Source organism: Aotus nancymaae, unplaced genomic scaffold (genome assembly GCF_030222135.1).
Source record: "Aotus nancymaae isolate 86718 unplaced genomic scaffold, 86718_ANA_hifiasm-v0.15.2.pri h1tg000077l, whole genome shotgun sequence".
NCBI classification, from domain to species: domain Eukaryota; kingdom Metazoa; phylum Chordata; class Mammalia; order Primates; family Aotidae; genus Aotus; species Aotus nancymaae.
Genome location: NW_026988492.1, coordinates 11,591,093 through 11,613,042, shown reverse-complemented (window position 1 = coordinate 11,613,042; position 21,950 = coordinate 11,591,093). Strand labels below are relative to the sequence as shown.

The 21,950-nt window shown below is 40.4% G+C and overlaps 1 protein-coding gene across 1 annotated transcript in view; it reads right to left on the bottom strand.

The window, feature by feature from the left end:
• CUNH10orf67 (chromosome unknown C10orf67 homolog) overlaps positions 1 to 21,950 on the bottom strand; it is a 164,054-nt gene that overhangs the window by 43,264 nt on the left and 98,840 nt on the right. The window contains 3 exon segments of the mRNA XM_064368442.1: positions 6,670 to 6,834; positions 7,626 to 7,685; positions 17,540 to 17,605. Of these exon segments, the coding sequence (XP_064224512.1) occupies positions 6,670 to 6,834; positions 7,626 to 7,685; positions 17,540 to 17,605 (291 nt within the window).

Below are 21,950 nucleotides of genomic sequence, written 5' to 3'. Positions count from 1 at the left end.
GAAAGAACTACAATCAAAATGTTAAAGAACCTAGGAGAAAAGGTGAACACCATGCATGATAAACAATAGACAGGGAATTCCATCAGAGGGGTGGAAAATGTAACAAAGAATCAAATGGAAAGACTAGAAATAAATGAGACAACAATCAAGATAAATTTATTTGATGGGCTCAGCAGTAGACTCAATATAACTAAAAAAAGTAATCAGTGAATTCAAAGGCAGGGAAAAAAGACAATTCCTCAAACTGAAACAAAGAAAAAAAGTCGTTCAAAATGTAATGAGCTGAGCATTTAAGAGCTGTGGAACAATATCCAACAGTCTAGCACAGACATATTTGAAGGCAGAGACATAATTGTAGATAATGGTTAGGAGTTAATAAATCAAATGACAAATTCAAAAAGTTCAGGATAAATAGAAATAAAGAGATGAAGTAGAGGAGACAAGAAATAACGAGACACTTTATCATCCAGCTGTTGAGAAGCAAAAAGAAGAGAAACTCTTGATTCAAAATAAAAGTGAAAATAGAAAACCAAAAGTTAAAATTGACAGCAGACTTCTTGTCAGAAACTATGCAAGCCAAAAGATGGTGATCTTCAAAGTATTAAGAGAATAAAACTGTCAACCCAGACTCAGAAAATATTTCAGAAAAATATCAAAAATAAAGGTTTTTTTCCAGACACAAACAAAAACTAAGAGGATTCATTGCCAGCAGACCAAAAGGAAGAGGGTGTATGATACCAGATGGAAACCTAGAGCTACACAAAGAAATGAAAGCTCTAGAAATGGCATAAATAAAAGTAAGTGCAAACCTTGCTGGGACAAATGTATCAATTTTTGTTACATGAAAATATTTATATTAAACTTTAATTTTTGAAGCATATAACATGTTAGGAGCTCTAAAGAATTGTACCTTTGATGGAAATACTGGAGAAGATTATCCAAAGGCATTTAGAGGAAGATTCATGGACAGACATGAGTTTTAAGTAGCTTTCCTGGGAGTTCATAGGAAACTCTGTCGCTGAAGACTAAGCTATTTGGTGGGAGAGGTTTTTACAAATTGCAGTGGCTTCTTATCGACCTCTTATCAATCGGCTGCTTGGATGCTTTGGTCTGAAATCTTTTCTATGTTGCTTTCCTAAGTTTTGCTCTCCTAACTTTTCCAGTAGTTGCATAAGAATCTAAACCTCTGTATTGAAATCTTTCTAATTTTAAAACAAAAAATACCTTTCAAATATGCTTATGTTTTTTTGTAAACCAGACAGAAATCTCACATATTTTAGTTGGATTCAGCATGCAAACTCTCAGCTAGGGAGACAGACCACCAGAATCACACCCGAGGTTGTTCAGGCCTGTGCCCATCATTTCTGGGGGGAATGAATTCAAATAAATGTTCACTGTGTATTTTCAGCCACTGGATTAACTGAACTCCATAGCGCTTCATGGCATAAGTCGCAGATAGCTTCTTTTTCTTTTCCAGATTTGGAAGAGAAAATGCTATGAAGATTTATGGAGTCCAGTTAATACAAGGGCTGAGATACAGTATCTCAATAGCTGTATACACACACACACACACACACACACACACACAACAGAGAAATGATTCTCACACTGGGATTGGTGGAGGAGATCCTCAAATCGTTTTTAAGATGTATTTTTTGTTGTTGTTGCTTGTTTTGAAACAGAATCTAGTTATGTTGCCCAGCCTGGAGTGCAGTGGTGGGATCATAGCTCACTGCAGCCTTGAACTGCTGGGCTCAAACAATCCTCTCACCTCAGCCCCCCGAATAGCTAGGACCACAGGCACACACTAACACACTTGGGTACTTAAAAAAATATTTTTAGAGGTGGGGTCTCACTATGTTGCCCAGGCTGGTCTCAAACTCCTGGCCTCAAGTGATCCTTCCGCCTCAGTCTCCCAAAATGTTGGGATTACAGATGTGAGCAGCTACCCCCGGACTATGTTAAAGATTTTTTAAAAGCCTAGAATAAAAGTGTACCTTTATTCCCTAACTAGGCTGCATAAGCTAACACAACTTAAGAACTCTAGATTTGGCGAGCAGTATATCAAATTCGGTGAGATGTGACTGGTTATTTAAGGTTGTTCAGATATGCAAAGGGAAGAAATAGTAATAGATGAATCAATAAGAGAAAGCAAAGAACTTTAATAGGTTCAGTTTTCATGATAAACAAGCAGAGATTGTATTGAGAAAAAGAAAGTTAAGAAAGTGTTGAATGAAAAAAGGTTTAAGAACCATCCTTCATGAAAATAAGTTCTTAAAGAAAACGAAATTGATGTGTTATCTCACATAGACTTATTCCCAGGGTTTGAGGAGGAAGTTGGGATCTGGAGAGACCAGGGTTGGAGAAACTGACAAGCTTGGCAAGGCTAAATCCAAAGACAGTGGCCAAGAGTCCACTGCCAGTGTCTAGAGGGGTGCAGTCACCTCCGGCTTGACTCTAGCGAGCACCGGTATTGGAGCAGTGCTATGACCGTGCACAGCACCAGGCAGCAGCACTGGCAGATGTGACTATGGCAGTCAGGATGAGTGACAGCATGTCAGATGCTCAGTCTTCTGGGGAAAAGACCCACGTCTGGGTAGTGTCAGGAGTCTGGCCAAATGACCCAGTGTTCAGGACCGGCCTCGACTCCCACTGGGAACTGGAGAGAAAGCCACAGCTGAAGCCCCGGCAAATGGAATTAAGCAACACCATGCAGTGGGGGGTAACTGTGCTGTCTGCGGGCTCCTGAATGTCAAGGATGACACTTCTGCTACCACCAAGTCGCTATCATCTGTGGTCAGGACCTCACATCTGTCTCAGTGACTGAGCGAGCATAGGGAAGAATAAGGACATCATCCAAACCTTGAATTTATCTATTCCTGATTTCACAGCAAAATGTTCAGTCCTCATTTTAAGTTACAGTCAAACATAGTGAGCTCTACAAATAAAATGCTGCAATTGCTTCTCAACAAAATAAATAAGAGCACAAGCATAAACCCCTTTTCAGTTGGGTTTTGACAACATCTTTTCATGTGTCCCACAAATATGAAATGCTATTTACACTAGAATATTTTCTGTTCCAAATATACTGAAAGTATTTATTTAATTTATCATCAAACTACCCAGAATAAAATAAGGCAGAGGATAAAAGCCACCTTTCAGCTGGATTTGAAATATGATATTACTCACATTTTCAATTGTGCTCTCTGAGGGCAGAATCTAAAGATGAATTCATTTTGGTGGTAAATGAAAAGTATGATTTTCACTGATCTCTACATTTTAGGGTTATCCATATTATAAAACAAAGATCAAGTATGATAAGGAAAATTCTTTCGTGTCACCATAATCTATCAAAATACGGTAAATATCTTTGACGACCTCTGAAGACCACGTGCGTGCATGTACAGGACTGCCCTATCTCTGTATTACCACATTGCCTAGCATTGCTGGATAAACAATGGGTAAAGTGCTGGTTTTCCCACACTGCTCTGCAGAGCTCTTAACTGCCTGCTGCCAAGGAAAAAAGGAATGGAATAAGGAAACAATAAGCAGATTATATCGTTTTCTTCTCTAATAGAGCTGATCTTAAACTTCAAGTGCAATTTAACCAAATAAGAGTTGTATATAGGAGAAGAATAGTAAATTTCAGAAGAAAAGATTTTTTTCTCCATCCATCTAGCCTATAATATTATATACCTATAGTAATAATTCTATATCTCATAATAACAGTTTTTTAAAACTCTCTAGCTTGCAAAGTGACTATGGTCATAACTGCAAAATGATTGCAATACTATTTTACCTAACATTTCTTGAGTGTTAAAAAAAGTTCTAGAGTTTTTATTGAAGTCTGTTATCTGCACAAATTGCTTTGTATTGAGAGAACTCTAAGAATGGGAACATGATTGACTTTCTCCCATGTCCCATTTCCCACACATACGGGCCCTGATTCTTTCTGCGATCAAAGCATGCACCATATGTTCATCAGTATAGACCAGGTTACCCCATGGAAGCTTAGAAGTCCTCCATGGAAGCATTTATTGGGTGCAACCATAATTAACTACTCAGGGTGGGGAGAGGAAAACCTGAGAATCCATTTTAACCTTGATATGTGAAACTTGAGTATCTGAAATGTTTTGCACATATCAAAAAACAAACTTTACCATAAAAGCACTGTACAAATACACATTTTATGTTGTGAAATCGTTCATTAATAGAAATCAGACAGCTAATGTTCATATCGTATTTTTCAGACTGGCTAAACACTCGGTTTATCACTGTGTGCTCTGCTGTGGGTAGCACGTGTGCTGTTCCCACCGAATGACACAGATTTCAAAAAATAAGTATGATTAATTAGAGATGTTAAATGAATGATGTGCAAAGTTCCTGTAGCGAGCCCTCCATGTGGTCATTTACACGTGCTAAATATTATAAAACCCTTTAGAGACAATTTTTAAGAGGTCCAGCTACCTCCATGGAGTAAAATATTTAAGAGAGGAGCAGGAAAATTGTAGCTAGAATGTGTATATATACGGTGAAGAATAAACCCCAGTGGAAGGGGATAGGAGGGAACACTTAGAACAATAGGATTATTGTTATTAACAAAGTGTAAGTGACAGCAATAACAGTGAATTAGAAAAACATACTTCATTTTCAAATTGAGCCAATTCATATAAATATGTAAACCCGGTTTAAGTAATCTCTGCCCTCCCCCAGTCTAATTTTTACTTATTGTTTAAGTAATCTCTGCCCTCCTCCAGTCTGATTTTTACTTATTGTTACATATTAACTTCAGAGACTCCCCTAGCTGACAAAATGTATTGGTAAGCTTTGGAGATACCTAGGCCACAATCATTACAGCTACAGGGAAAGATTGTGACACTAAGAGAAAAGCCTGTTGAAATGACACCTTCTCAGAGATTTGTCAGTCTTTGTCCTTTATTTTGTGTTTTTGGTGGGGACCAATGGGCAAAATCTCTGTCTTGTGGCTGTGACTTTGGAAGCTCAGCTTCTATCTGTAAACTGGGGACACTGGAGCTTCCAAGCTGGAATTCTAGGATTTAGTTCCAGCCTAGGGGTTGCTGTGGGGACCGGGCACCTTCTGCTGCAGCTGCCCCCTGCTGCTGTGACCTCAGGATGAGAGGCTCAGCTGCTCTGCCCCAGTCGCTGACCGGATTCTGCAGTCCTCCCAGCCATCATCTCAGAGCCTCAGACCACAGACCCCTGACACATGACTGATTTCATGACAGCTACCCAGCCTCGGGCCCCTCACTCAGCGTGGCCGGTCTTCACAACCAGGTTATCATGCAGCATTGCACAGCAGGCCAGTTTTCAGTGTGTGTGTGTGTGTGTGTGTGGTCCAAAAAAATACTTCCCAAACTCTGGGTTATAAAAATCTTACTTCTAGAACCTAGTCACTGGTCATTTCTATGCAAAATTTACCCTCTTCTCCCAGTGTCAGTTTTTTTCCTTGGGAAATTACACTGACTTCCAATAGTCTACACTTCCTAACTTCCTGCAAAGTGGAAATGCTCACAGAGGAGAATGCTTTTTCTCTTCCCAGTAGAGTGACTTCCACTAACACAACAGGCCTGGCCATGCCCTACCTGTCCCCTCCCGCTCTGTGGATATGAGGAGTGGTCCATCTCCTGGCAAGTGGGCACAGGAGGTCTGCATCTTGCCTTCCCCCTTTTTGGAGCAAGGATGCACACGGCGTGTACAATTCTGCTGCACTCCTCCATGCTCTAAGTGAGAGAAATGCAAATTCTGCCCCCTGCTGAACAAGAAGGGAGAACATGGGAACACACAGGAACAGGACAAAGTTGGTGAGAGCAAAATATGCCGTAGAGAGACTCTGTGTGGAGCACTAGACACTGGCCATGTGTGTCACCAATTGGGTTCCACGCCTTCTAAAAGTCAACATAGAAAAGGAGCCTTGACTACTTAGACAATTCACAGTGTCCACAGATCAACTAAGAGTTGTAGAAATACAACTATCCTTATAGCTAAGAGCAGAAGGCTTTCTACAGGGTCATGATGAGGGGAGGTACTGTATAATGTAGTGAGCAGTGCTTCACAAATATCCACACAATTAGCCCACAGGGAGCTGAGTGTCCCAGAGCTACTTCTTAGCACCTCCTTTTTATGTAGATCAAGGGTACCACCCTAGTTCCTGTAAAAACAGCTGTGATGATCTGGAGAAAGGTAGAAAGGGAGAGCAGCCACCGCAGAGTTTATGTGAGTGTGATTCCCTCCAGTTATAGGTTGAGGAATCCTGCATGCGCAAATGGACTGGATACCTGTGTATCCTTCTGGGAATCTTCAGTGAGCTTCTAACAGACACTGGGCAGTAATGAGTTTGAGACTGTATACCCTAGAAAGTGCTTGGGATGTAGCTTCTCTATTTTGATAATCAAACAGAGACCCACTGAGGCTTAGTCACTCAGCTAAATCAACTGTCTGGTTGGGGATACTGACGGCTTGATGGCTCCATCTTGGGAAAGTGAAGGACACTCACCCTGACATGTTGGTTTAGAAATAGGCAGCTGGAGCCCTAGCTCGGGGGCGAGAACCAGGTGTGCTTAGACTGCAGGCCTCACAGATAGGGCTAAAGAGACAGGAGCCTGTGTACAGAGGAGGTGGACAGGATGTGGTTATGGAAGCAGTTCTTACCACAGGTTGCTTTTCCTTTAAAGCTTTCTTCGGAGTCTTAGCTTTCTTGGTCCCAGCAGACGATACACTCATGGATGCAGAATGTGGCCTTGAAGCTGTGGTGCTTGGTGGAGACTTGGGCCATGGGGACAAAGAGGCTTCTCTCTCCTTGGCTGACCTTGCAGCCTGCCACACAAAAAGAACCAACTTTGTTATTCTCATTTTGGTTCTTGGATTTGTGTTCCTTTTTTTCACACTCTTCCCCTCCCTTGAGCTGGAATTGCAGAGTTGAGGCTTTCAGCCCTAGAGCACATGGATCTGTTATTGCTCCCAGGCACACAGTCTCCCCTGGCAGGATTTGATTGGCAGGCTGGGCTTATTCCTCCACTCCCTGCCTGTAATCCTCATGTCCTAAGAAGAACACACCAGCAGTCAATGCCGTTTGGAAGGCCCTGGAACGGTGGGGTCTATGTGAAGAGGGGCGGGGTGTCAGCTTGAAGCTTATATCTAGGTGGGAAGAAGGTAGGAAAATTGAGAGTAGGAAGGAAGGTGCAGGAACGTGCAGGGCCTGGAACTGGAGGATGAGGAGAGCAGGGCACGCTATTCCTGATGCCCCACTTGCTGGCTTTGTGGCTTCCGATTTCACTGTCTGCTCCCTGTTCTCTACAGTCAGCTCCTGCTCTCCCATTCACACTTCTTACCTCACTTTATTTATTTATTTTTTAAAAGACACAGAGTCTTGCTATGTTGCCCAGGCTGGTCTTGAACTCCTAGACTCAAGCAATCCTCCTGCCTTGGCCTCCCAAAGTACTAGAATTTTAGGCATGAGCCACTGCTCCTGGCCTTGCTCACTTTCAAGAACTTTCTTTTTCAAATTCAGACGTTGGAAAATGAAAACTCGGTATGCTACACGGATTTGACAAACCAGATGCCAAAATAAGAGAAACAAGAAGGAGAGAGAAAACTTAAATACAAACCTTGACACTTAAGCTGCCATACTTTCTTCGCATTTCCTTGTCCTCTTCCTGTTTATTAATCTATAAAATGGAAGACCCATATCATTGGTTATTATCTGCAAAGATTAAAAAAGACCATTTTCTGCCAGATATAGGTGAAGGGAGGAAGGCAGCAAATCACACTGCCACGTATGCACCTATGCAACAACCTTGCATGTTTTTCACATGTACCCCAAAACCTAAAATGCAATAAAAAAAAAAAAAAGGAAAAAAAAAAAAAAGACCATTTTCTATAAAACTTCTGTAACCAATGAAAGACATTTTAAACCATTTGTCTCCCAAACTATTATGGGAATATAATTCATAATATCAAAGAGAAAACAAACTTGTATCCAGAAAAAGAGCTTTTATAAAAAAGTGAACAGAAATATATAAAATTGCAAATACCTAAAGTCATTAACATCTATTCATTGCATTAAGTACAACAGAGATAATAGGAAAACACGCATTATTTGCTTATGAGGTGATAATTTGATACATTATTATAATAGCTGTAAATACTAGGTCTTATTATTAACATAAGCTAGCTTGAGAAATTTAAGATAATTTAATAGTTGAACTTCAATAATGTAGTGAATAAAATTTTACTTTAAAAATCAATTTTGAAGCTGGGTGCAGTGGCTTATGCCTGTAATACCAACACTTTGGGAGGCCAAAGTGGGAGGATTGCTTGAAGCCAGGCATTCAAGACTAGCCTGAGCAACATAGCAAGACCCCTATATCTATAAACAATAAAAAAAATTGGGCCTGAGATTGTGACTTAAAAAAACAAATAAGTAAGTAAATAAAAATAAAAACAAAAAAATAAAAATTACTCGGGTGTAGTGGTGTGTACCTATAGTTCCAGCTACTCAGGTAGCTGAGGCAGGAGAATCACTTGAGCCCAGGAGTTTGAGGTTACAGTGAGCTATGATTGTGCCACTGCACTCCAACCTATGCAACAGGGTGAGACCTTGGCTTTAGAAAAAAAATCAATTTTAATTTCTAGGCATAGAAGTTATTGTATCAAAAAATGTATTATTAGCACATGTTTCCATAATATTAAAATTTTTTCATAATATGAATTTATGAGGAATGCCAGTGATTCTAATTACAACTAATCCTACTTGAAGTTAAATAATGATGAGAAACACATCTAACCATTAATCTCATTGACATCTGAACAACAAGTACAACAGATTTGCAAAATTCTCTGTCACCTGTCAATAAAGCAGAACTCAAGAGCAAGCAGGGCTGTCTAATGACATCTTGCAGTCTGAGAGGATAGTTACTGTTGCCCATGAAGATCTATATTTAGCTGGTTTCAGTGGGTTTGAACTCAAGCCTAACACAGCCACTATTAGCTTAACACTGGGGATCCATTCTGAGAAATGTGTCATTAGGCAATTTTATTATGTGCAAACATTAGAGTGTACTTACACAAATATAGGTATACAGCCCACTGCACACCTAGACTTTAGGGCATAGCCTATCGTTACTAGTCCACAAAGCTGCAAGGCAAGTTACTGTACTAGATACTGTAGGCAACTATAACACAGTGGTAGGTATTTGTGTATCTAAACACATTCAAACAGAAAAGTTACAGCAGAAATACAGTATCATAATCTTATTGGACTACCATTGTACATGCAGTTTGTTGTTGACCAAAATGTCATTAGGCAAGGCATGGCTGTATTATAGTTAAACTTTGTTGCAATGGTTTAAAAATCATTTTCTTCATACTACTCTGAGAATTTCTAGGATAGTCTTGTTGATTTCAACAACAAAAAAAACTCTTCTGGAATTTTGATTAGGATTTTTGAATATGTAAATCAGTGTGGAGAGAACTGACAGTTTAATAGTATGCAACTCCTGAATCATGAACAATGGAATATTTTTGCATCTATTTAAGTCTTTATTTCAGCAGTGTTTTATATTATTCACTGTACATGTTTTGCTCATATTTTATCATGTGTATCCATAAGCATTTCATATTGTTTGATGTTATTATAACTGGTGTTTTTTAAAATTTCAATTTTTGATTGTTCATTGCTTATAAAGTACAAGATCTTTGTATCTCGATCTTTGCAAGCTTTCTGCATTCACTTATTAATTCTAGTAGCTTTTTTTAGATGTGTTAGGATTTCCTATAGAGATGATCACGCCATCTGGGAATTTAAAAAGCTCTACCTCTTCCTTTCCAATCTGGATATGATTTATTTTTGTGTGTCTGCATTATTGCACTGGTTAGGACCTAAATTAGATGTTGAACGGAAGTGTTAAGAGCAGAAATTCTTGTCATATTTCTGACTGCAGACTCAAAATCTTCATCCTTTCACCATCAACCATGACAATAGTGTGTTTCGAAGATACCTCTTAACAGCTTGAGAGGTTCTCTTCTATTCCCTTCTACTCAGTTTGCTGAGAGTATTTTTTTAATCATGAATGAATGATAAGAGAGGATCTTATCATGAATGAAGAGAGTCTCTTCTACTCTCTTCTACTCAGTTTGCTGAGAGTATTTTTTTAATGATGAATGAATGATAAGAGAGGATCTTATCATGAATGAAGAGAGTCTCTTCTACTCTCTTCTACTCAGTTTGCTGAGAGTATTTTTTTTTTTTTATCATGAATGGAAACGGGAGTCTCTTAAATGCTTTTTCATAATCTACCTACCTTCTGGCTCCATTATTTTATATTCTTCCTATAAACAAAATATATTTGTCTTCACTCAAGGCCTTAGAAAATCTCATCCTACTATAGCATCAGCGTGAAATCTGGAATCTCATTATCTAAATCAGGTCCAGGTGCAGATGAGGCTCCTTGAGTAAAATCTCTCTTGATCTGAAGATCCAGAAAGTAAAGAGACAAGTCATCTGTACTCACGCAGCCCATGTTCCATGGTGGGAGAGGCCCCACTCCATTCAAGGGAAGGAGGCATATGATTTTGAAATCCAGCTAGGCATATGTTGCCAGTTCCCTGACTAGGCCCAACTCCACTACCACACACACTAAATATTGTTGGAAAACTCGAATTTCTGAAGTCCATGTAGTTGTTTTTGCTCTACATTGCTTCTGACATGTGTTCCTTATTTCCTTGTGTGCTTCCTTATCTTTGACTGTGTGATATTAATTGCTCCTATAATTGTAGGAGAGAATTCTGAGAATTCTCTGAGACTTAGGATTAAAGTACTTCTTTCCGGGGAATATTTCCATTTGCTTCTTTCAGCAATTAATAATTAATAATTTCAGCAAATGGAAGTTATCTTCTATTCACTTAAAACTAAACTGATGCCATGTGCAGTGGCATGAAGTCCCAGCTTCTTGGAAGGTTGAGGTGGGCGGATTGCTTGAGCACTGGAGTTTGAGACCAGCTTATGCGACATATCAAGATCCCATCTCTTAAAAACAAACTAACTAAAGTGAGGGTTTGAGGTTTTGTGGATACAAACTTGTGTTGCGAATCCCCTGAAAGTCCTGCGTATGAAAACCCTTCAGAAAGAGACTATCCCTCTTGTGTTGCTCAGTACAGAGGCAACTCTCCCCTGCAGGCCTCTGGGTATCAGGTAGGTTGCAGGTTTACATTTGGTCACATTCATCCTGCAGAAATGACCTTTGCTTCTCAGTCTAATGCCAGAGATCTGCCAATTACCCCAACACACACACACACACACACACACACACACACACACACACACACACTCTAGCATGCCCTGGACTGTGACTTCTGTGTAGCGCAGATGGGTAAATCCCCTCAGGACAATCTTAACTTGGAAAGCTCAAATGACCCCGTGTGTTTCCCTTGATGTTTGACTTCTGACCAGGTAAGCCCCATGTCCCTGGTCATTTTTTAATGCTTTTACAAAGATGTTTGTAATATTGTATCTAAAACTTTTTGAGGTTTTAAAAAATTTGGGGCAGGAGTCAGTTTGAATGCTAGCTCACTTGATAATTTTTCCCAGTAATCAATATCAGTATGGTTAATATTTAAAAGTTTGAGCCCTTTTTCCCAGAGTTTCAATTTTACCTCACAATTCTCTCTCAATACATTGGAGCTAATACATGAACTTATGTTTATTTGGAACCTTTGGACTAATAGAAGAAGCTTCCAGGTTTCTTCCCATTAGGGTGGATAACCATCCTGTTTTTTTTCAGGACTGGGGGGTTTCTCAGGATGTAGGGCCTTCAGTGCTAAGAATGAAAACCAAGATGAGATGGTCACCCTATCAGTCACGATCAATGCTTTTACCACTAAGTGTAGGTGTGAATAATCCACTCCTCTTTTCTCTAAGGAGGGAAGGAACCTTTACACGCGCTAGTGGGAACAGACAAACCCATGACCCAATAGCTCGTTCCTCACTCTGTTGCTTGGTCAGTGAGATGGCTCGGGGGGATGAAGGGAGCCTCTGGAAGACCTGCACGACTCCCGCTGATGCAGATGGCATTGATGCCACCTTCTCTAGCTCAGCACTGGGTGCTCCCCTTTTTAGAAAGACAATTCCCTGGCCAGGAAGCTCCCATTGTCATATAGTGTGCTAGATGGCAAACTTCCCTATAAATATACGAAGTGGTGTGTAGGGGGGATCCCTGTCCCGCAGCAATTCCTGTGATTCACCTTACCCAAGCTCTCCTCTTGGTGGGCTAATAAAGACCAAAGGAGTGTTTCCTGTCCGTTAATTCTCTTCTTGCAAGTTTTTAATCAATAAACTTTATACCTACATCACATGTTCTAGAGGTATGTATGCCTGTACCCTTGCATTCCTCCTAAGAATATAACAGTGCAACATTAGATATTGCCCATGGTAAGCACTTGGCCTAATCACCACATTGAGAGAGATAAATGGTAATTTCCTCATGTGGAAATTTGGACTGTCTGCCTGAGTGCTGCAGTAATGGCTTATGTTCATGTAAACATATTAGTATTAGTAAATGTATTAGAAAGTGTAACATTCTAATAGCGATGTGCCAGGGAAAGGAATTGGTGAATAAATTAATTAAATGAAAACAAAAAAAGGGGATCACAGTCATAAACAGACAAAGACATTTCACTTAACCACACCTGATTAAGAGTTTTTCCTATTAAATGAGGCAGCAGCTCTCAACATGTGGTCCAAGGACCTCTGAGGTTCCCCCAAACCCTAGGGGTTCTGTGAGGCCTATATTATTCTCATAATAATACTAGGAGATTAGTCACTGTTTCTTCATTCTCATGGCCTCACAAGTGTACACTGGAGTTTAAGGCAGAGAATACAGAAGCATCTGTGAGAATTTAAATAGTGTCCAGGGAGCCAAATACTAAAGAAATTTGCAAAAACAGGTGGTTGGGTGTGGTGGCTCATGCTTTTAATTCTAGCACTTTGGGAGGCTGTGGTGGGTGGATCACTTGAGCCCAGGAGTTCAAAACCAGCCTGGGCAACATGACAAAACCCTGTCTTTACAAAAAATAGAAAAATTAGCCAGATGTGTTGGCACGCACCTGTAATCCCAGCTACTTGGGAGGCTGAACCAAGAGTTGAGGCTGCAGTGAGCTGTGATTATGCTACCGCACTGCAGTCTGGGTGACAGAGTAAGACGCTGTCTCAAACAGACACACACACATACACGTAAGACAATGCCAGTTTTGGGAAAGATTTTCTTATAAACAATATGCCATTTATGTTAGCATGTAAAGAGTTTAGTGTTATTTTTAAGTCATTTAACAAATAATTTGATTCTGTTTTCACTTCACATGTGGTAAATATCAATAGATAAAACCCATCTGTATTAGTCTCTTCTCACATTGCTATGAAGAAATAGCCGAGACTGGGGAATTCATAAAGAAAAGAGGTTGAATTGGTTCACGGTTCTGCAGGCTGTACAGAAAGCGTAGCAGCTTCTGCTTCTGGGGAGGCCTCAGGAAGCTTCCAATCATGGTGGAAGGTGAACAGGGAGCAGGTGTCTCCCATGTGGGAGCAGGAGCAAGAGAGAGAACAGGGGGAGGTGCTACACACTTTTAAATGACCAGATCTCACCAGAACTCACTCCCTATCGTGCAGACAGTACCACGGGAGATGGTGTTAAACCATTCACGAGAAATCGTCCCACATGATACAATCACCTCCCACAAGGTCCCCCTCTAACATTGGAGCTTACATTTCAATATGAGATTTTGATGGGAACACACATCCAAACTATATCTAAACCAAATTTCCTTTAGGGGGGGCCTCAATAATTTTTAAGAGTGTAAGGAGATCCTGAGACCAAAAAGCTTGAGAACCACTGGAATGGAACCTGGAAATGAATCCTGGAAACCCCACTGTAGTTACTCTGTATATTGTGTAGCTATGTCACTTGTGTATTAGTATTATGGGCTTATTAAATTACATATAGTTCATGCCATGTATAGTGTGGGTTAAGCTATTCCCAACTATTTTTGTTATCCCTTCCATTTTACTCACAACAAATGCTTACTGGCCGTCTAATCCACGGGGGCCACCATGTTTGGTTTTAGGGGTAAAACCGTAGCTCACAGAATGGATATAGCAGGTAAGATAACAGGCCATCTGTAAAGAATGTGATGAGAGCCACAAGAGGACAACTATGTGCCGTGTCAGAATGAGGGTGGGCGCCTCTTCCAGGCAAGGGAAGACAGTGTCGGAGAGGTTTCCCAGAGGAGGCAGCATCTGCCCTCTGACCTGAAAGATGAGAGGAACTAACCAGGTTCTGACCAAGAGAAGGCAGTTCAGGGAGAAGGAACAGCACAGAAGAAACAGAGCTCTGAGGCATCCTTGTCTGAATCTCCTGAGTGTAGAGAGAAATCTACCTGCTGATTTCAGGAGGGGTGGATGGCTGCAAGAATTCATGGAGCTCATTCTGATGAATTTTGAACACACTCTCAGGGGAGCTGTTCCTTTCACAAGGTTTGCCTTCTAGCTCTTCGACTTCATAAGCGGACTGTGGGTCGGCTGCAGTGGCTCATGCCTGTAATCCCAGCACTTTAGGAGGCCGAGGTGGGAGGATTGCTTGAGTCCAGCAGTTCAAGACCAGCCTGGGCAAAATAGTGAGATCCTGTCTCTGTATTTTAAAAATACTATTTAAAAAAGTAGATTGTGAAGGCTATGCAGGACTAACAAGTGTCCAAGACTGCATGGAGCACATTTGACTGACCAGGGGGCAAAGACTCACTGATAGTAAGACAGAGACCACACGGACAGCAGAACTTGCTCCTCTGCCTGCCATGACACACAGGGACGCAGTCACATTGGGCCACGCTTGTGTCATGTTTGTCTTGATAAAGAGCCACTATTCACAGAGCTTCCATGTAAACGTGCTTTTGCATAGACCACTGAAAGCATCCGTTTTCTAACTGGATGGTCAAACACTGCCACATGACATAGAACAGGGCTGCACTGCCTCGGAGGGAATACAGGCATCAGGAACCCAGTTAGGGCGTTAGTGCTGTGCCTCCAGAACGGGGCGAGGGCAGCCTATGTGCTTCCTTCCTATCCCCAGTCTGGACTGTTCCAAGCAACCGGGCAAACTGGGATGAAGCAAATGGAAATGAAGGAAGAGAAGAGTTCAACCATGGTGTTTTTCTGATGAAGACCCTCTCTTTTGTTAACTTCAAGATAAATGAAAGCCACTTAGTGTAGGAATCAAAGGAAGATACAAAATTATTTTGTATGCCTGCTCAAAGTCAATCTAAGGATACAGTCACTCCAGACAGCACTGCTTACCTAACATATATATATGTTATATTTAATAAATAATATGTACGTTACATATAATAGATATTTATTTCTTTATCATAATTATTATTTTTTTAAAGACAAGGTCTTGCTCTGTTGCCCAGGCTAAAAAGCAGTGGTACGATCACAGCTCACTGCAGTGTTAAACTCCTGGGCTCAAGCCATCCTCCCACCTCCCACCTAGCCTCCTGAGTAGGAGGACTACAGGCATGCACCACCAGGCCTGGCTAATCTTCTTTATTTTATGTAAAAATGGGGATTCACTATGTTGCTCAGGTGAGTCTCAAACTCTTGGGCTCAAGCTATCCTCCCATCTGAGCCTCCCAAAGCACTGGGGTTACAGGCATGAGCTGCCCCACCCAGCCAGTTTACATGTACTTACTGATTGTGCCTCTTTACTGCTAGTTCTTTGACTTTTTGCCCTATACTTCTAACAGCTCAGAAAATAAAATAGTAATAGACAAGCATGGAGCAAAACCCCTCTAGCTAGCAAGTATTTAAATTTTCACAAAATGACTGCGGTCAACTCCACCTTCTCCCACTCTCCCTTTTCTGTGCAATCACAAATCCTGGTCTGGAAAAACGCAGGACAGCAAGAAACAAAGGAAGCTCAAATAGCAACAAGAAAGCCAACAGCAGAATGCCTTGCAGGGGTAGGGAGAAGGTGGAGAAATAGTGGCCTTGATGGGTCCCAAGCAGGTGTGAAATGTCGATCACTCGAAGAACATCAAGCCCACACCCTCTATTGAAATCTTGAGCTCCTAGACTAGTCTAAGCATCCTGAAGGCTCTGCTGTTGTGGGGTTTGTGGTGCAGGCTCTTGCTGCTTGGCAACAAGCCTGGGGCTCAACAAACTTCTAAAACACAAAATAAAACGTGATTGGTTCCCCTGTGAGCAATACAATAGCACCCGTTAAAGGCTTACAGTTAAAATAAAGAGTCAAAGTCATTCAAAGAGTATGGGATCTGCTCCTAGTATAGGCACAAATTCACTGACTGAGTAGTTTAATTCCTTCTCTATTGCTGCTAACAAACAATATAACATTGGCTTTCCACTCTATAAAAACACTTTCAATTTTAATGACAATATGCACATTTACTTGTTTGTTTTCCAAAGCAAAGCCTGAACTTTGGAGGAATGACAGAAGAGAGGGGGGATGGGGTAGAAGAAATTCACCAAGTAGGCTCAAGTAATGGAGACTATTTTTATATGCCAGGTATTTAAAAGTGAGGGCTCAAAATAACACATTTGTTAACACATGGTTTTTGAATCGCCAACCATAATTTTTTTCGTTGCCTGCATTCCCAAGTTGGTTTCATAGAAGTCTTTATTGTAATCCAGGAGAATTGTTTTGCATTCATTTCTATGACAAGGAACCCAAAACACAGGGTGCTGAGAGTAACAAAACAGAGTTAGGGAAACAGTCATGACTTGGCACAAAGTGTGACAAGCTGTAAAAAAGCGAATGTTTCAATATCTGAAGTGGTGTTGATTTCCTATGAGCAACCTTTTCTCTTCCAAACAGTATCATATTCTTTTCAAGCACATTTAGAACGCAAGTCAAGCTGTGTTTTATTTTTTATTATAATAAACACAGTCAGTTTCCTGTAACAAAGACATACTAGTGGTAATCAGCTGAAAGCCAAGTACGCCACTATAAGCTGGGCGGGGGGCTGCCGTGGGGGGGCCAGGGGCTGGGTAGTCAACTGATAAAAGACCAGCCGTCTGGAAAGTTCTCTTAAAAGAACATAAAAAGGCAGTGTTTTCTTATGAGACTAACACAGAATGCCAAAATATCTAGCTGGGCTCTTTTTTTATTATCACTTAACGGCAATTTGTAACTAAAAATAGCAATTTCTTCAAAATATTGCGCTCTCATATTTTTTGTTTTAAATCTCCATAATAAAATGCAGAAATTTTATACATGGTTTTAAATGGTAATACTATTTCTTACCCAAGACTCTAGTAAGCATATTTATTGCTGTGCTGCTCAAACTGCTTTCTTTAAAATGGCCATTTACAAATGTTTATAATTTTGCAAGTACTTAGATTTTTGATAAAGGTGAAATGAGTCATTCACAGGAAACAATCACAAAGTTTATAAAACTTTCATGGTTAAATTAAATTCCTGAACTCAAATTTGTTAGGAAATAATGTAAATCATCTTACCATATCTTGAACTAATGATTTTTCATAATCAAGCTCTTCTCTTAATCTGTCTCTACTATTCATTAACTGAAATAGAGAAGAAATTATATTTTGATTAAAGATAAGAATGGAACACCTGAAATCCCTCCTTAAAAGAATTCAGTGAAACATATTTTAATATGAGAAAAATGGATCTCAGTCTGATCAAAAGAAAATTAAATTTGGAAGGATTATCATCTTGTAATATATTTCACAATTATTATATAAGCAAGTAAAATATACACAGAAAATACCAATTTATTTATACCTTTCCTCACCCCATGCCATCAAAATGTAACATCACAATAAAGCAAGTCCTACTCTGTCAAAAAGAACAATTTTGCTTAATGCTTTATATGACCCATCTCTTATTTTAGGGTTTGTGCTATATCTATGTGCATATCAAACCACATTTATACCAATTGAAAATAGCCATCAGAAGCACACACTGGGCTGAGTACAGTGCCTCGCACCTGTAATCCCAGTGCTTTGAGAGGTTGAGGCAGGAGGATTGCTTGAGGCCAAGAGTTTGAGACCAACCTGGTCTTAAACAGTGAGATCGGGTCTCCATAAATTTTTTTTTTTTTTTTTACGCCGGGCACAGTGGCTCACACCTGTAATCCCAGCACTTTGGAAGGCTGAGGCAGGTGGATCACCTGAAGTCAGGAGTTCAAGACCAGCCTGATCCACATGGTGAAACCCCATTTCTACTAAAAATACAAAAATTAGCTGGGCATGGTGGTGAATGCCTATAATCCAAGCTACTTCGGAGGCTGAAGTAGGAAGATTGCTTGAGCCCAGGAATTTAAGGCTGCCATGAGCTATGGTGGCACCACTGCACTCCAGCCTAGAACAAGACCCTGTCTCCAAACAAACAAACAAACAAACAAACCATTTATTTGTGTGAGCTAGAAATTAAAACAATTGAACTCATGGAGATAGAGAGTAGAAAGATGGTTTCCAGATGCTGGGAAGGGTAGTGAGGAGTGGGGTAGTAGGGATGGTTAACGGTACAAAAAAATGGCTAGAAAGAATGAATGAGACCTAGTATTTGATAGCACAACAGGGCGGCTATAGTTAATAATAATTTAATTGTACATTTAAAAATAACTAAAAGAACATAAATGGATTGTTTGTAATACAAAGGATAAACGCTTGAGGCGATGGATACCCTACTTACCCTCGTGATCATTACATACTGTATGCCTGTATCAAATATTTCATATACCCCGTAAATATATATACCTACCAAGTACCCACAAAAATTAAAAGTTAAAAAAAAACCCACAAAAACCCCATGCACTGCAGGGCCCTTGTCCCCTTGTGCCTCAGTATTTACATTGATCAGTTGCTGTCTGTGCGTGTTATAGGCTGGTAGAATTCAACCTTTCATTTTGGTATGCATTCAATGTAATTAATTCATGTCTGTGTTAACTTAATAAACACCTCAGTGTCACTGTTCTTGTTTCAGTACTTCATCGTTTCCCTGGTTTATCCAAGCAATGCCTTCACTGGACTCTGGTTCTGGGCTTTCCTCCCTCTCATTCATTTTCTCTCTGACACACAAATCTGATCCTACCGCAATGTTCAAGGCTCTCCAATGCACTCAGAAGGTTATTCAAGCCTGTCTGCATGAATAATAATCTTCTGCAACAGTCCTGTGCCCTTTGCCACGCCTTGCTTTCATGTGCTCTTCAGCTACAGCAAACCACACACCCTTTCCTATACAAGGTGCTTTTGCATGGTACTCAGAATACCCATCCCAACTCTCCTGCATCCCTTTCCTAGCTAACTCTAACTGCTCTTCCCAGGGCCAATGCAGTATCCTTCCTCCAACCTTCCCTGATCCCATACAGCCCTGGCTGGGTGTGCCTCCTGCGTGCCGCACGGCAAACTCTGCTTCTCTGCAACCTGACGCTATCACACCTGTACTATTCTCTCTGACTCCGGGTCTGCCTCCCTCCCTGAATTAAATTCATGAGAACAGATTCTACTGTGGCAGCAGCTGAAAGACAGACACAGATACAGATGGCATTTGATTCCTAGAATTAAAACACAAAAGCTATGAATTCTGTAACTGACCATGTTTAGCTCAGATCGATGGCAAGAGGTCAGCCTCCTCAAATTCAGTCCCATTTCAACCTGTTTTTAAGTGCACCCAGGGCTTAAAAAAAAAAAGCTGGGGGGACACATGGTTATCTGAAGTCTTCTGAGTTGCTCCTTTCCATTCTTCCACATCCTGTTTATGCTCCCTTCCCCACACCCCTGGCCTGTCCCCTCTTTCTGCCCCACTGCAGATTCTTCCCATATAGTCTCATCAGACTCCTACTGCATTCTTGAGGCACACGCAGTCACAAGCAAGATTCCACAAACCTATGTCAGACTTTATGCCTTTACACCCTGTACCTAGCTCTTCTACTCTCTTGCTTGCCTGGAAAAATCAGCTCCAAAGCCCAGCACGGTGGCTCAAGCCTATGATCTCAGCATTTTGGGAGGCTGAGGTGGGAGGATCCCTTAAGCCCAGGAGTTCGAGACCAGCCTAAGCAACATAGTGAGGGACAATCTCCACACACACACACACACACACACACACACATTTTTTTTAAAAATTAGCCAGGTGTGGTGCATGCCTGTAGTCCCAGCTACTCAGGTGACTGAGGTGGGAGAATTGCTTGAGCCCAGGAGGTCAAGGCTACAGTGAGCTGTGGTCATGCCAGTGCACCCCATCCTAGGCAACAGAGCAAGACCCTATCTTTAAAAAACCCCAAATAAACAAACAGGCACACAAGCAAAAAAACCCGAAACAATCAGTTCCAGTGAGCCTCAATAAAAGAGTGTGAGAAACGTTGTGAAACTGCTTGTGAAGCTTTTCTAGAACCTTCCAGATGAAGCTGGGTATCTCTTCTCTAGTACATACTTCTCTTATAGTCCCTATCCCACTGCCTTATGGCTTTGGTCTATCCCTATAGACTTCACCCCATCCCCAGAAGGGACCATATGTGTATACATGCATTTTATTTTTTCTAGCAGTAGTAGCACAGTGCCTAGCACTTAAAGGCAACTAATAAACACTGCTGAACTAATTGATTTAGTGCAAGATATTGGGGAAAAAAACCAGCAAATATCAGCTGTCATTTGTTCAACAACATCTGAACTGCTTCTCAGTTGACAAAGCACGCTGACATTCATTATCTCATTGAGTCCACATGGCATGCCTGGGAAAAATAGGAAGAAGAGAGACAGGCACTGGCCCCAGGGGAATTAGGGGCAGAAACGGAACAGGAATCCAGGGTTCTAGATTCTTTCTCCTCAGTACCAAAATATTCCTATATTCAATGTCTATCAGAAGTTCCAGTGCATGTAAAGAAAAAAAGAAGAGAAAGAATTAAAAAAATAAGCAGATTAGGAGTCTGCTATACTATATCATATGTTATATATATCACATTATATATGTTGTATGTTACATTATATGCCTTATATATTACATTATATATAATGGAGCTATCAGATAGAAATATAATGTGACTTGCACATATAATTTTGAATTTTATAATAGCCATGTTAAAAAGGCAAAAGGTAAAAGCAATTTTAATAACATGGTTTTTTATTGCTATATATTCAAAATATTATCATTTCAATGTATAATCAATGCAAAAAATTATTAGTGAGACATTTCACATTTTTTATACCAAGTCTTTGAAATCCAGTGTGTATTTTTCACTTACAGCACATCTCAATTGGGGAGCTAAGTTTTCATTGGAAATACTTTATTTGTATTCAGATTTCATAAAATTTACAAATGAAAAAGTAGAGCCACATATCCAAGTTAACAAAAATACATGAAAAGGTTTTCCAAGAACTAAAACAAGTATAAGTTTTTAACTCTGAATTTAAATAATTTGAAATTAAATTATTAAAACTTAGTTCCTCAGTTGCACTGGCTACATTTCAAGTGCTCAATAGCCACATGTGACCAGAGGCCATCATGGCACAGTGCAGATCTAGAAAGCTGAGGCAGCACTTAACTGAAATAGTTAAACTCTCAGGGGATACAGCCAGCCATCAATTGGTAGCTTAATTTAAGTGAGAATTTTTTTTCTTTGCTTTGTTATTGGACTCCTTATAGAAAGCAGGAAGTACATCCTACTCATTTCTACCAGTGGTATACAGACTGAAGAGCTTGAGGAACATTTTCAGAAAAGAACCGGGCCCAGTGCAGTGGCTCACACCTGTAATCCTAACACTTTGGGAGGACAAGGTAGGAGGATCAGTTGAGGCCAGGAGTTTGAAACCAGCTTGGGCAATATAGTGAGACCCTGTTTCTACAAAAACAAAAAATAAAAAACTAGCCAAGTGTGGTGGTACTCCTCTTTAGTCCCAGCTACTCTGGGAG